General features: G+C 36.9%; 1 protein-coding gene across 7 annotated transcripts in view; it reads left to right on the top strand.

Annotated features, from left to right (window-relative positions):
* ATRX (ATRX chromatin remodeler) overlaps positions 1–16,123 on the top strand; it is a 331,172-nt gene that overhangs the window by 253,875 nt on the left and 61,174 nt on the right. For all 7 annotated transcript variants that reach the window (XM_087860258.1, XM_045801308.2, XM_045801311.2 and 4 more), the window contains 2 exons: positions 266–419; positions 5,895–6,001. In XM_087860258.1, the coding sequence (XP_087716384.1) occupies positions 266–419; positions 5,895–6,001 (261 nt within the window). The remainder of the gene's footprint in view (positions 1–265; positions 420–5,894; positions 6,002–16,123) is intronic.

Below are 16,123 nucleotides of genomic sequence, written 5' to 3' on the forward strand. Positions count from 1 at the left end.
CCACTCCCCACCTGGTGTCTTTTCCTCACAGTAAAGCTCTCTCTCTTTCCTGGGGTGGTCTTTTTTTTTTCTCTTTTTGCAAGAGGGTGCCCTCCTTCCCCCTCAACCCCTATATCCCTCTTCCCCCTTCTCCCCTCCTCCCTTATCTTCCCTCCCCTTCTCCTACTCCCTATTTCTTTTGGTCTCTTTCTTAATCCTTTTCTCTGGATCTTTGAGTTTCTTTCCTTGTTTGCCTACTTATTTATGTTTCATTTATTTTATTTAGGTAAAGCTACTTCCTCTTCTAATCCAAGCAGCCCAGCTCCAGACTGGTACAAAGATTTTGTTACAGATGCTGATGCTGAGGTTTTAGAACATTCTGGAAAAATGGTACTTCTTTTTGAAATTCTTCGAATGGCAGAGGAAATTGGGGATAAAGTGTAAGTTTCTCCTATTTTTATTATATAAATGAAATTTTTTATAACCTTTCTGTTGTTTAAACAACTTATTTGAAGAAATCTGTTTTGTTTTCTTCCTTTCTGAAGATATAATTTCTTTAGTATTATAGTGATAGACAGCTATCTTCCTTCTAAGCCACTAGTTCTAAGTACATATTCTGATTATTTCTTCAGTGCTGTTTTCCTGTTCTGGGTATTTATTGCAGCTTGAACTTACTTCTTTGAGCCAGGCCTCTAGTGGATATCTGTATTTCACCATCTTTAAAAATTATTTTTCAATCCATGCAGTGTGGTTCCTACTTTATTGAAATTCCCCCCCAACCAAAGTCACTTAGTGACCTTTTAATCCCCATATCTAGTGGATAACTCTCAGACTTCATTTCACCTCTTTGACTATTCTCTATCATTTCTCCTTTGTTTTTGTTATTGTTCTTATCCTTCAAATTACTATTCAAAAAAGGATACTTTTTAATTTTTGGACCAGACTTACTGTTTAGGTTGTTATAAGGTCCCAGCATATGTTTGTAAAATATTTTAAAAATATTTCTGTGATTCTTTTAATAACCATTTAACATAAGGCTTAAAACAAACCTTTTATCTTAAAAAGTTTCAAACTTCCTTTAATTTTCTTGGGAAGAGGTAGATGGTATACTTCTATACCATCTTTTAATATATCTCTACTCTTAACACATTCTAATATACTTGTATGTCTTTTCACTGGATAGTGAGTTGTTTGAAGACAGATTGTTTTATTATTTATTAACCACTATACCTTGCATTTAGTAAGTACTCACTAAAATTTTATTTTGTTGTATATTGCCAATTTTTTAATACAGAAACAAGTGGTTCAGTTAAGGGTTGATGTTGGCCTGGAATGGAGTGATAGTATTGGAGGTAAAGGATATGTTTTGGAATAGAAACAACAGGATTTGGTACATTAATGCAGGGCAATAAGAATGTGAGAGTAGTCAAAGATGACTTCCAGGCTTCCAGACTCCGTGGTTGGTGGATTACGGTGTTACTTACTAAAATGGAGAACAGTAGGGAAGAACTAAGTTTATTAGAGGTAGTAAAGAGTTCTGCTCTGGCCGTGTTAAGTTTGAGAGGCCTATTAGACACCCATGAAAGATGCAAGTAGAAAGTGGTATTTGAATTCAAAGTTCCTAAAAGTTCAGGAGAGATTATTGCTGTGACGTGCTCATGCTTTTTTTCTGCTATCAACTTAGGTCATTTAATTTTTTATTTGGGTACCGTACAAAAATTTTAAGAGTGTGGAAGGGATTTTAGTGATCTTTTCATTTCCTAACCAGTGCAAGAATCTCCTCTATCATGTTCATCATAGGTGTTCTCCTAACCTCTCCCATGATAGAACATTTGCCATTTCAGAAGTCTACCTATAGTTGAATACTTCAAATTTTTAGAAATTATATCCTTATCTTTAGTTTGTACTTTATCCCTATAGCTGTTTTCCTTATGGTTTAAAATTGAATATATCTACTGCCTTTTTTTAGACTCTTATAGTGATTTTTTTAAGTTATAAGCCCAACTGATAGATATTATCAGTGTTTAGGACTATAAAACTATGCATTTCCATAACTGTGATTACCACTATTTTTTATTTGTCCAGCATTTCCTTGTGGAAATTTTCAAACATAAAACAGAATTTTACAGTGAATACCCATATACCTGTCACCTAGAATCTATACTATATTCTATATTTTATTGTACTTTCTTTATTACATATTGGTTTATCTATCCATCTTATTTTCCTGATGCCTTTCAATGTAGGTTGCAGACATCAGTACTACTGTTTCAATTGTCTCCTCTTCAAAAAATGGTGGGTTCATCTCTCTTGTCACTTTTAGCTTTTTCTTCTGAGTTCATTGAGCTATTCTTTGTATGGCATAATTTCAGTCCTGGCCATATGGTCTTGAACATACTTCAGTTTTTTTTACCACCCATCTCAAAATATGGTCATAGTAAAACAAAAACAAAAAACTTCAGCTGAGTTTTGATTAACACAGAGTTAAAGTGAAGCTGGTTCTTGTTTATTCTGGATGGTATACTTCCATTCATGCAGTCGAATAGAGGTTTTCTAACATCTGAATAACACTATTGGTTCATATTAAACTTATGGTCAACTGAGACTTTCATTTTTTTTTTTAAAGAAGAACTGGTGTCAAATCAGATTCCTCTGTTCCCTATTTGTGCAGTTGATCTTTTGATCTAAGTGAAAACTTGATATTTCATAGGGCAAGAGATAAATGAATTTTAGTGATTTTTTAGCTAGTGGTGTGTTGATAAATGTTTGACAACTGACTCTTCAAAAAATGATAATAGAGAAAGCAAAGAAGCACATAAAGCCCTAATTTGTAACATTTGCTGATATCCATGGTAAAATACTCTTATTGGGGCCAATTTTAAGCTACCAACAGTGGTGGTAAGAAATGCTAACAATCTGCTTTCCTCTTTCAAGCAAGTTACGGCTAATTCCAGTACACTACTGGTTTTAGCCCAGCCCTTCTGACTTGTTTTCTGTCATTTAAGCATTAAATTTTGATTGAATTTTAATTTCCAGATTTTTTGATATATATGAATTTGATTTGTATTGCTTCTCTATTTTCATATGGGTCATTAATAAAATAGATAAAGCCAAAATAGTTTATACAAGGATGAAAATTATTACCAATCAGGGCAGTAATTGCTCATGTTATCTGCAATTAGAAAAAGTTAAGAGATAACCGTTAGTATGTAGCTACTTAGTCCTAATAACACCTTTTTCATAGTGAGATTTTTCTGAGCTCAGTGGTTCCCAGAACCAGCCTTTTTTTTTTTTAAGATTTTATTTATTTATTCGACAGGATAGAGACAGCCAGCGAGAGAGGGAACACAAGCAGGGGGAGTGGGAGAGGAAGAAGCAGGCTCCCAGTGGAGGAGCCTGATGTGGGGCTCGATCCCAGAACGCCGGGATCACGCCCTGAGCCGAAGGCAGACGCTTAACCGCTGTGCCACCCAGGCGCCCCAGTGCCACCCAGGCGCCCCCCAGAACCAGCCTTAATGCAGACTCAGGTCAACCTTTTTCCAGAATAGTACCCCGAATTCCAGATTAATTCCAGTTAAATAAATAATTAGTAAAGAATTTAAGTTTCCCAGTTATAGGAACTGCCAAAAACTTAATTTGTAGCTCAAAAAGAATTGATTCAATAAATTGTTTGATTCTAGGAAACATAATCTACTGAGGTATCAAGACTGTTGGTCATTTACACTAGTGCTAGGAAAAAATTCATTTCCTTACCAGTATTCTAGGAGTACCAACTGGGAGACAGTAGATCCCCATAGTGCAGAGTTTAGGAAGTCATACAATAGCCAATGCACATGTTATAAACTCCAGCCGCTGTTTCATAACTTGAGTTGTTCTTTTCAGTTCTACTAAATCTGAAGACCTCAAGGAATGAGTGTTGAAGGATCTTCTGGAGTCATAAAAGCATCTCTCTCCTATAGTACATCTTTCAGAATCAAATAAAACCAAGCAATCTGCTTGGACAGGTGTCTAGTTCCTTGTATACTGACCTACTTTGTTTGCATATATAAGGGAGAGAATGAGCACTCCTTTATCCTTTATTCTCTTTGTAGATTTTTTTCATTTCCTGTGTATAATTATGTCCACTTTCCACCAGTGGGATAGATAAGAGCAGTGGTTTTGAAACTTCCTCAGAGCCCATGAAAGTTGGTGAAAAGAAGGCTAGAGCAGAGGCTGAGGGGCCAGTGACACTTTTACCTTCTTCTTCCCCAAGGCCTAAAGCACCCTGCTTTATTTGTTTGTTTAAAAAGATTTTTTTTTATTTGAGAAAGAGAGCATGAGTGGGGGGTGGGTGGGAGGTGGCCAGAGAGAGAGGAAGAGAGAATCTCAAGCAGACTCCCCATTGAGTGTGGAGCCTGACCTGGGCTCGATCTCACAACCCTGAGATCATGACCTAAGCCAAAATCAGAGCCAGACGCTTAACCAACTCAGCCACCCAGGCGCCTTTTTATTGTTTGTTTATTATATATTTAAAGTTTTTATTTAAATTCAAGTTAGTTAACATACAGTGTAATGTTAGTTTCCTGTTAAATAGATGGTGGGGATTAAAGAGTGCACTTGTGATGAGCACCAGATGTTGTATGGAAGTGTTGAATCACTATATTTTACACCTGAAATTATTTATTACATTTTAATACCACATAAGGCTTTATGTGAACAAATAGTTTTCATGGCTCCAAACAGGAGTTAGAAAACTACTGGGATGGAGAATCAGGAATCTGCAGACATATTTGAAATGGAACAGCAAAGTGTTTTAGAATGTTTACAAGTCTAAAATTACTCAAATACTTTTAATAGACTTTTTTCTCATATTCTCTAGTTTCTTTTGTACAGTAAAAGTTTTTAATTTTGATGAAATCCACTTTATCAACTTTTTTCCGCCATAAATCATGTTTTTGGTGTTAGTCTAAGAATTGTCTAACCCAGAGTTATGATTTTCTTCCTTGCGTTTTTCTAAACATTTTAGTTTTACATTTATTTATTTTTTTATAATAATATTTTTTATTATAGTATGTTAGTCACCATACAGTAGTACATCCCCGGTTTTTGATGTAAAGTTCCACGATTCATCAGTTGTGTATAACACCCAGTGCACCATGTAATACGTGCCCTCCTTACTACCCATCACCAGCCTATCCCATTCCCCCACCCCCCTCCCCTCTGAAGCCCTCAGTTGGTAATCAGAAGGGGGAATGAAGCATGAGAGACTATGGACTCTGAGATACAGTTTTACATTTTAAAATTAGATTTATACTCCATTTTGAATTACTTTTTCTATAAAGTGTGAGGTTTAAGCCAAAGTTCTTTTTTTTTTTTTTTGCGTATGAATGTTGAATTTTGCCAAGTCCATTGTTGAAAAGATTATCCTTTTTCCACTGAATTGCCTTTGCTTCTTTGTGAAAAACCATTTAGCTGACTATATTGTGTGGCTCTATATCTGGACCCCAAATTCTGTTCCATCAGTTTGTGCTTGTCCCTTAATCAGTATTACACTGTGCTGATTACTCTAGCTTTTCAAGTGTTGAAATCATGTAGAGTTAGGCCTCCAACTTTTTCAAAGTTGTTTTGGCTCCCCTGTGTGCTCAGCATTTTCATATAAACTTTATGGAATCAGCTTGTTAATTTCTCAAAAATCCTGCTGTGGTTTTGATTAGAATTGTGTTGAATTCATGTATATTTTTCAATCGCTATAATAGATGCTTCTAAATATTTGTTAAAAAATAAATATTTGCTGACTGGCTGAAGAAACAAATGAATAAATTAGTAATAAAAACAATAAAAAAAGAATTGTGTTGAATTTGTAAGTCAATTTGGAAAGAAGTAATATCTGTACTATGTGACCCTTCTAATCCATGAACACTAATCCATTTTTTTAGCCTTGTTTTCAGCCAGTCTCTCATATCTCTGGACTTGATTGAAGATTTTCTTGAATTGGCCAGTAGGGAAAAGACAGAAGATAAAGATAAACCTCTTATTTATAAAGGTGAGTTACAAACGTTTCTGTATCATAATTTTTGAAACCTTTATTTAAACGTATTATATAAACATTTTAACAATAAAAGAAAAAATACTCCCCAGACATACAACTTTAATATATCCATTTTTTTCTGTACATTCTTCTTGTCCTTATCTACATTAACATGGTCTTTATTGTTGCAGTTGTAACATGAAATAAGATTTTTTGTTCTTATAAAGGGCTTTATTGAAATAATTCACATATCATGCAGTTCATCCATTTTAAGTGAAAAATTCAGTGGTTTTTAGTATTTTCATAGAGTTCTGCAACTATCACCACAATTTTCAACCTTTTTAATCACCACCAAAGAAACCCTGTACCCTTTAGCTATTACCCTCCTAGCCCTGCCTTCCACCTCTTCAAATCTTAAGCAGTCACTAATCAATCTACTTTCTGTTTCTACAGACTGACCTGTTCTGAAACTTTCATGTAAATGGATTCATATAATATGTGGTCTTCTGTGACTGGCTTCTTTCAGAGTTCTTCCATGTTGTAGCATGTGTCAGTACTTCATTCATTAGGCCATAAAGATCTAATAATATTCCATTGTACGGATAATACCTACATTTTGATTATCCATTTATTCATTCATAGATATCTAGGTTGTTTTCACCTTCTGACTATTGTGAGTAGTGCTGTGATAAATACTTGTATGCAAGTTTTTATTTATTTAAGCATCTGTTTTCACTTCATTTGGAAATATACTTAGGAATGGAATTATTGGGTCATGTGGTAATTTTAACTTATTGAGGAACCACCAAACTGTTTTCCATACTGGCTGCATGATTTTACATTTCCACAAGCAGTGTATAAGGGTTCCAGTTTCTCCACATCTTTACCAATAGTTACCTTCTGTTTTGTTTTGTTTTGTTTTGTTTTATTACAGGTATACCTCAGAGGTATTGTGGGTTTGGTTCCAGACCACTGCAATAATGTGAATACTTCAATAAAGGGAGTTGAATTAGTTTTTTTGGTTTCCCAGTGCATATAAAAGTTCTATTTACACTGTACTATAGTCTGTTAAGTGTGCAATAGCATTATATCTTAAAAATATATATATACCTTAATTAAAAAATACTTTATTGCTAAAAGATGTCAACCATCATCTGAGTTTTCAGCAAGTTGTAATTTTTTGCTGGTGGAGGATTTTGCCATGATGTTGATGGCTGCTGACTGATCAGGGTGGTGGTTGCTGAAGATGGAGGTGACTGTGGCAATTTCTTAAAATAAGACAACAGTGAAGTTTGCTGCATCGATTGACCCTTCTTTTCACAAATGATTTCTGTGTAGCACGCAATGCTGTTTGATAACATTTTACCCATAGTAGAACTTCTTTCAAAATTGGAGTCATGTCAGTCCTCTCAAACTCTGCCTCTACTTTATCAAGTAAGTTTTTATAATACTCTAAATCTTTTGTTGTCATTTCAGTAATCTTTACGGCATCTTCACCAGGACTAGATTCCACCTTAAGAAACCACTTTCTTTGCTCACCTGTAAGAGGCAACTCCTCATCTGTTCAAGTTTTGTCATGACGTTGTAGCAATTCAGTCCTGTCTTCAGGCTTCACTTCTAATTCTAGGTCTTGCTATTTCAGCCACATCTGCAGTTACTTCCTCCTCTCAAAGTCATCCATGAGGGTTGGATTCAACTTCTTACAAACTCCTGTTAATGTTGGTATTTTGACCTCTTCCCATGAATCACAAATATTCTTTTTTTAAAAGGAATTAGAAGTACTTATATTAAGAAAAGTATGAAGCTCTCCCTGCAGACATAAATGAACAAATATGGAGGTAGTTTCAGGTTCTAGCATGGGAAATGTTAATAAGGATGCCAATATTCCTGATATTATTTCATCATCAATGCTATTTCAGTAAATCAAAATTGCAATAGAATTTTTAAGTGGAAATAATCTTTACAAAAAGAGCCTTTCTTGTGTGTATGTGCCTAGAGGAGGCCGAATGAACTTCCCTCTGGGAAGAGGGGGCACTCAGAAGTCATTGAGCTGGACCAAGAGCACTTTTTCCTCCTATGGTTCTCCGAGATTGTGTAGTCTTCAGGGAGTGGAGTTCATGGACCAGTTCAGCTAATTATGAGCTCTGCATCCACGTCTCCAGGCCACAATTCCACAATCAGTCCGTGTCTCCAGCCTTCCAGGTTGCCAGTCCCTGTCTAGTGGGCTTCATATCTGTGTCTCCTCCCAGAGTAGTAATCTCCACCAAGAGGCCTGGCCTGAGTCTGTCTGTCTGCCAGTCCTAAGGACAGACCCTCAGCCATTGTTGTTCACCAGGTAGGAGAGGGGCAGCCCCCTTCCTCCTTGCTCATGCACCAGCAAAGTCACAGTGCAGCCAGCGATGCCATAGGCGACAGTGGATGGAGAAGGGGCTGGGCGACTGAATCACAAATGTTCTTAATAGCATCTAGAATGGTGAATCCTTTCCAGAAGGTTTTCAATTTACTTTCCCTAGATCCATCAGAGGAGTCACCATTGATGGTAGCTATAGCTTTACAAAATGTATTTCTTAAATAATAAAACTTGAATGTTGAAATTACTCCTTGATCTATGGGCTGCAGAATGGATGTTGTGTTACTAGACATGAAAACAACATTAATCTTGTGTACACCTCCATCAGACTTCTTGGGTGATGAGGTACATTGTCAGTGAGCAGTAATATTTTGAAAGAAGTCCTTTTTTCTGAGCAGTAGGTCTCAACAGTGGGCTTAAAATATTTGGTAAACCATGTCAAAAACAGATGTGCTGTCATCCAGCTCTTGTTCTCTTTATAGAACACAGAGAGGGTAGATTTAACATAATTCTTAAGGCACCTAGGATTTTCAGAATGGTAAATGAGCATTGGCTTCAACTTAAAGTCACCAGCTGCATTAGCCCTTAAGAAGAGAGTCAGCCTGACCTTTGAGCTTTGAAGCCAGGTATTGACTTCTCTCTGGCTGTGAAAGTCATAGATGACATCTTCTAATGGAAGGCTGTTTGTCTACATAGAAAATTCTATTGTTTAGTATAGCCCCTTTCATTAATTATCTTAGCTAGATCTTCTGGATAACTTGCTGCAGCTTTTACATTAGCACTTGTTGCTTCACCTTGCACTTCTCTGTTATGGAGACCACTTTCTTTACACCTCATGAATCAACGTCTGCTTGTTTTAAACTTTTATTCTGTAACTTCCTCACCTCTCTCAGCCTTCATAGAACTGGAGAGAGTTAGGGACTTGCTCTGGATTAGGCTTTGCCTTAGGAAATGTCGTGACTGGTTTGATCTTCTGTCCAGACCACTAAAACTTTCCATATCAGCAATAGGACTGTTTTGCCTTTTTAATCATTCATGTGTTCACTGGAGTAACACTTTTAATTTCCTTCAAGAAGTTTTCCTTTGCATTCACAACTTGGCTAACTGGCACAAGAGGCCTAACTTTAGGCCCATCTCATCTGTCACATGCCTTCCTCATTAAGCTTAATCATTTCTAGCTTTTGACTTAAAATGAGATACATGCGACTCTTCCTCTTACTTGAACACCCAGAAGGTGTAGGGTTATTAATCAGCCTAATTTTAATATTGTTGTGTCTTGGGAAATAGGCCTGAAGAGAGGGAGAGAGGTGGGGGGGGGGGGTCAGCTGCTTGGTGGTACAGTCAGAACACATTTATTGGTGAAGTTCTCTGTTTTTAGTGGGTGCAATTTATTGCACCCCAAAATAGTTACAATAGTAATGTCAGATTTTACTGGTCATCATAACAAATGTAATAATAATGATGAAAAAGTTTGAAATATTGTTGGAATTACCAAAATGTGACAGAGACACAAAGTGAGCAAATGCTCCAGTAGACTTGCTCGACGCAGGGTTGCCACAAACGTTCAGTTTGTAAAAACAAAACAAAACGAAACAAAACAAAACAAAAAACACACATGGTTATGTGAGAAGTGGCATAAAGCACAATAAAATGAGGCTGCCTGTAAAGCCATCCTAGTGGCCATGAAGTGGTATCTCATTGTGATTTTGGTTTGTATTTCTCTAATGACTAATAATGTTGAGCATCTTTTCATGTTCTTGTTGACTTCTTGTATATCGTTGGAAAAATGTTTATTCAGGTCCTTTGCCCATTTTTGAATTTAGTTATTTGTCTTGTTATTGAGTTGAATTTTTTGGGTTTGTTTTACATTTTCTGCATACCAGGCTCTTATCAGATATATGATTCACAAATATTTTCTCTTATTTTGTGGGTTATCTTTTCACTTTCTTGGTAGTGTCCTTTGGTAGATAGAAGTTCTTCATTTTGATGGAATCCAGGAGATCTATTTTTTCTTTTGTTATTTGTGCTTTTGGTGTTATATCTAAAAAACTGTTGCCAAATCCAGGTTCATGAAGAGTCATCCCTATGCTCCCTCTCCCTTCAAAAAATTATATAGCTTTAGCTCTTAATATTTAGGCTTTTAATCCATTTTGATTTTTATATATCGCATGAGATAAAGGTCCAACATCAATCTTTTGCTGTGGCTGTTCGGTTGTCCTAGCACTATTTCTTGAAAAGACTATTCTTTCCCTATTTAATGGTCTTGGCACCCTTGTTGAAAATCAGTTGATCATACAGACCCATTTCTTGACTCTTAGTTCTATTCCATTGATCTATGTCAGTCCTTGCCAGTATCACACTGCCTTGATTACTACTGTTGCTTTGAAAGTAAATTTTGAAAGTAAGTCCTACTTTATTCCTCTTCAAGATTGTTTTGGCTATTCTGAGTCCCTGGCAATTCCATATGAATTTTAGAATCACCTTGTACATTTCTACAGAGAAATCAGCATAGGGATTCTGGTTAAGATTCTGATAGGGATTACATTGAGTCTGTATTTCATTTTAGGAAGTATTGCCATCTTAATATTAAGTCTTCTGATCCATGAACATAAGAGGTTTTAGCATTTGTTTAGGTCTTTAATTTTCTTTCACCAGTATTTTGTGGTTTTTAGTGTATACATTTTAAATGTCATGTGTTAAATTTATTCTTACTTGTTTTATTCTTTTTGATGGTACTGAAAATGGAATTTTCTTAATTATATTTTTGGATTCTTCCTGGTAAATGTTTAAAAAATTGAGTTTTGTATATTAACTCATTTATTAGTCCTAATAGTTTTTAAGTGGATATTTAAAGGATTTTCCATTTACAGGATCATATCATTTACAATTAGAGATAATTTACTTTTTCCTTTCCAATGTGGATTACTTCTATTTCTTTTTCTTGCCCAATTTCCGTGGTTAGTACCTCTAGTACAGTGAAGTGGCAAGAGCAAACATCCTTTTCTTGTTCTGAATCTTGGGGGGAAAGCATCTGATCTTTCCCCATTAGAATGGTGTTATTTGCAGTTTTTTCATAATGCTGTTTATCAAATTGAAGAAGTTCCCTTCTATTTCCAGTTTTTAATTTTTTTTTTTATCATGAACGGTATTGGATATTGTCAAATGCTATCTCTCATCTATTGAGATGATCATACGGGTTTTTAAAATTCTACTGATCTGGTGCATTACTTTTTAAAAAATTTTTTTTATTATATTAGTCACCATACAGTACATCCCTGGTTTCTGATGTAAAGTTCAATGATTCATTAGTTGCGTATAACACCCAGTGCACCATGCAATACGTGCCCTCTCCACCACCCATCACCAGCCTATCCCATTCCCCCACCCCCCTCCCCTCTGAAGCCCTCAGTTTGTTTCTCAGACTCCATAGTCTCTCATGCTTCATTCCCCCTTCTGATTACCCCCCCTTTCTTTATCCCTTTCTTCCCCTACCGATTTCCTAGTTCTTATGTTCCATAGATGAGAGAAATCATATGATAATTGTCTTTCTGTGCTTGACTTATTTCACTTGGCATTATCTCCTCTAGTGCCGTCCATGTTGTAGCAAATGTAGAGAACTCGTTCTTTCTGATAGCTGAGTAATATTCCATTGTATATATGGACCACAACTTCTTAATCCAGTCATCTGTTGAAGGGCATCTCGGCTCCTTCCACGATTTAGCTATTGTGGACATTGCTGCTATAAACATTGGGGTGCATATGGCCTTTCACTTTACTACGACTATATCGTTGGGGTAAACACCCAGTAGTGCAATGGCTGGATCATAGGGTAGCTCAATTTTTAACTTTTTAAGGGACCTCCACACTGTTTTCCAGAGTGGCTGTACCAACTTGCATTCCCACCAACAATGTAGGAGGGTTCCCCTTTCTCCACATCCTCTCCAACAATTGTTGTTTCTTGCCTTGTCTATTTTTGCCATTCTAACTGGCGTAAGGTGGTATCTCAGTGTGGTTTTGATTTGAATTTCCCTGATGGCTAATGATGTTGAACATTTTTTCATGTGTCTGTTAGCCATTTGTATGTCTTCATTGGAAAAGTGTCTGTTCATACCTTCTGCCCAATTTATGATTTGTTTATTTGTTTCTCGTGTATTGAGTTTGAGAAGTTCTTTGTAGATCTTGGATACCAGTCCTTTATCTGTAGCATCATTTGCAAATATCTTCTCCCATTCCGTGTGCTGCCTCTTAGTTGTTTTGACTGTTTCCTTGGCTTTGCAGAAGCTTTTTATCTTGATGAAGTCCCACAAGTTCATTTTTTCTTTTGTTTCTCTTGCCTTTGGAGATGTGTCATGAAAAGGTTGCTTTGGCCGATGTCGTAGAGGTTGTTGCCTATGTTCTCCTCTAGGATTTTGATGGATTCCTGTCTCACATCGAGGTCTTTCATCCATTTGGAGTTTATCTTTGTGTATGGTGTGAGAGAGTGGTCAAGTTTCATTCTTTTGCATGTAGCTGTCCAATTTTCCCAGCACCATTTATTGAAGAGACTGTCTTTTTTCCACCGGATGTTTTTTCCTGCTTTATAAAAGATTAGTTGCCCAAAGAGCCGAGGATCCATTTCTGGGTTCTCTATTCTGTTCCATTGGTCTATGTGTCTGTTTTTGTGCCAGTACCATGCTGTCTTTGTGATCACAGCTTTGTAGTACAGCTCGAAATCCGGCATTGTGATGCCCCCAGCTTTGTTTTTCCTTCTCAACAGTTCCTTGGAGATTCGGGGCCTTTTCTGGTTCCATACAAATTTAAGGACTATTTGTTCCAGTTCCTTGAAAAATGTCCTCAGTATTTTGATCAGGATAGCATTGAAAGTGTAGATTGCTCTGGGTAGCATGGACATTTTAACTCTTAATTCTTCCGATCCATGAGCATGGAATATTTTTCCATCTTTTTGTGTGTTCCTCAATGTCTTTCAAGAGTGATTTGTAGTTTCTAGAATATAGGTCCTTTACGTCTCTGCTTAAGTTAATTCCAAGATAACGTATGGTTTTTAGTGCTATTGTAAATGGGATGGATTCCCTAATTTCTCTTTCTTCAGTCTCATTGTTCGTGTATAGAAATGCAACTGATTTCTGAGCATTGATTTTGTATCCTGCCACATTACTGAATTGCTCTATAACTTCTAATAGTTTGGGAGTGGCTTCTTTTGGGTTTTCCATATAGAGTATCATGTCATCTGTGAAGAGAGACATTTTGACTTGTTCTTTGCCGATTTGGATACCTTTTATCCCTTTTTGTTGTCTGATTGCTCTTCCAAGGAATTCTAGACTATGTTGTATAATAGTGGCGAGAGTGGGCATCCTTGTCGTGTTCCTGATCTTAAGGGAAAGGCTTCCAGCTTTTCCCCATTGAGAATGATATTTGCTGTAGGCTTTTCATAGATGGTTTTTATGAGATTGAGGAATGTACCCTCTATCCCTACACTCTGAAGGGTTTTAATCAGGAAAGGATGCTGTATTTTGTCAAATGCTTTTTCTGCATCTATTGAGAGAATCGTATGATTTTTGGCTTTTTCCTTCTGGATAAAATCTTTGACACTGATCGATTTGCGAATGTTGAACCACCCTTGCATCCCAGCGATGAGTCCCACTTGGTCATGATGGATAATCCTTTTAATGTACTGTTGGATTCTGTTAGCCAAGATCTTGTTGAGGATTTTGCCGTCCATGTTTATTAGGGAAATCGGTCTGTAATTCTCTTTTTTGATGGGGACTTTGCCTGGTTTGGAGATCAAGGTAATATTGGCCTCATAGAATGAGTTTGGTAGCTTTCCTTCTGTTTCTATTTTTTGAAATAGCTTTAGGAGAATAGGTATTATTTCTTCTTTGAATGTTTGGTAGAATTCCCCAGGAAAACCGTCCGGGCCTGGAGTTTTGGTATTTGGAAGGTTGTTTATCACTGACTCAATCTCTTCATAATTAATTGGCCTGTTAAAAAATCAGTTTCTTTCTGTTTCAGTCTAGGTAGTTCATAGGTTTCCAGAAAGTCCTCCATCTCTTCCAGATTGCTTAATTTATTGGCATAAAGCTGTTGATAAAAGTTTCTAATAGTCCTACAAATTTCATTGGTGTTGGTTGTGACCTCTCCGTTTTCATTCGTAATTTTATTAATTTGGGTCCTTTCTCTATTCTTTTGAATAAGTCTTGCCAGTGGTGTGACAATTTTATTGATTCTCTCAAAGAACCACCTTCTAGTTCTATTGATCTGCTCTACTGTACTCCTGGTTTCTAATTCATTGCTTTCTTCTCTAATCTTGGTCAACTGCTTCCTCGTGCGTGGATTAGGTCTGTCCCTCTGTTGCTATTCCAGCTTCTTGAGGTGAGAAAAATAAAAACTGCATTTTAGATTTTTGTATTCTTTTGAGTGAGGCTTGGATGGCTATGTATTTTCCTCTTAGGACTGCCTTTGCAGTGTCCCATAGGTTGTGGACCGTTGTGTTTTTATTTAGGTCTCCATAAACTGTTTAAATTGATTTTTGATTTTCTGGTTTATCGAGTCCTTCCTGAGCAGGATGGTTCTTAGTCTCCAAGTGTTTGAGTTTCTTCCAAATTTTTCCTTGTGCTTGAGTTCCAATTTCAAAGCGTTGTGGTCTGAGAATATGCAGGGAACAATTTCAGTCTTTTGGTGTCAGTGGAGACCTGTTTTGTGTCCCAGAACATGGTCTATTCTTGAGAGTGTTCCATGGGCATTAGAATAGAATGAGTATTCTTTGGTTCTGGGGTGTAGTGTTCTATATATATCTGTGAGGTCGAGCTCGTCGAGTATGGCATTCAAAGCCCTTGTTTCTGTGTTGATTTTTTGCATGGGTGTTCTTTCTATTTCTGATAGTGGAGTGTTGAGGTCCCCAATTATTACCATATTTTTCTCTATATTTCTCTTTATTCTGGTTAAGAGTTGGCTTGTGTATCTTGCTGCTCCCCTGTTGGGGGCATATATATTTATAATTGTCATATCCACTTGTTGGGTACATCCTTTAAGGATAATATAGTGCCTTTCTGTGTCTCTAACTGTAGTCTTTAGTTTAAAATCCAATCTGTCTGATATGAGAATTGCTACCCCAGCTTTCTTTTGAGGTCCATTGGCGTGAAAGATGATATTCCATCCCTTTACTTTCAGTCTGTATGTATCCTTAGATTCAAAATGAGTCTCTTGTATGGGGCGCCTGGGTGACACAGCGGTTAAAGCGTCTGCCTTCGGCTCAGGGCGTGATCCCGGCGTTCCGGGATCGAGCCCCACGTCAGGCTCTTCCTCTATGAGCCTGCTTCTTCCTCTCCCACTCCCCCTACTTGTGTTCCCTCTCTCGCTGGCTGTCTCTATCTCTGTCAAATAAATAAATAAAAATCTTAAAAAAAAAATGAGTCTCTTGTAGACAGCAAATGGATGGGTAATGTCTTTTTATCCAATCTGCAACCCTGTGGTGTTTTATGGGAGCTCTTAGGCCATTTACATTGAGACTGATTATTGAGAGATAGTATTTTAATGATGCCATGTTGCCAGTAAAGTCTTTGTTTCTATCGATTGTGACTTTCTGTTGTGTATCACTTTTGGGGCTTTTTTACCTTTATAGAACCCCCCTTAATATCTCCTGTAGGGCTGGTTTCGTGGTTACGAAATTGGTCAATGACTGGCGATTCTGGAAGGTCTTTATTTCTCCATCCTTCTGAATGACAGCCTTGCTGGATAAAGGATCCTTGGCTGCATGTTTTTCTCTGAAAGAGCTTTAAAAATGCCCCCCC

This window comes from Ursus americanus, chromosome X (assembly GCF_024610735.1).
Source record: "Ursus americanus isolate L20-20 chromosome X, mUrsAme1.1.p, whole genome shotgun sequence".
In the NCBI taxonomy this organism is placed as follows: domain Eukaryota; kingdom Metazoa; phylum Chordata; class Mammalia; order Carnivora; family Ursidae; genus Ursus; species Ursus americanus.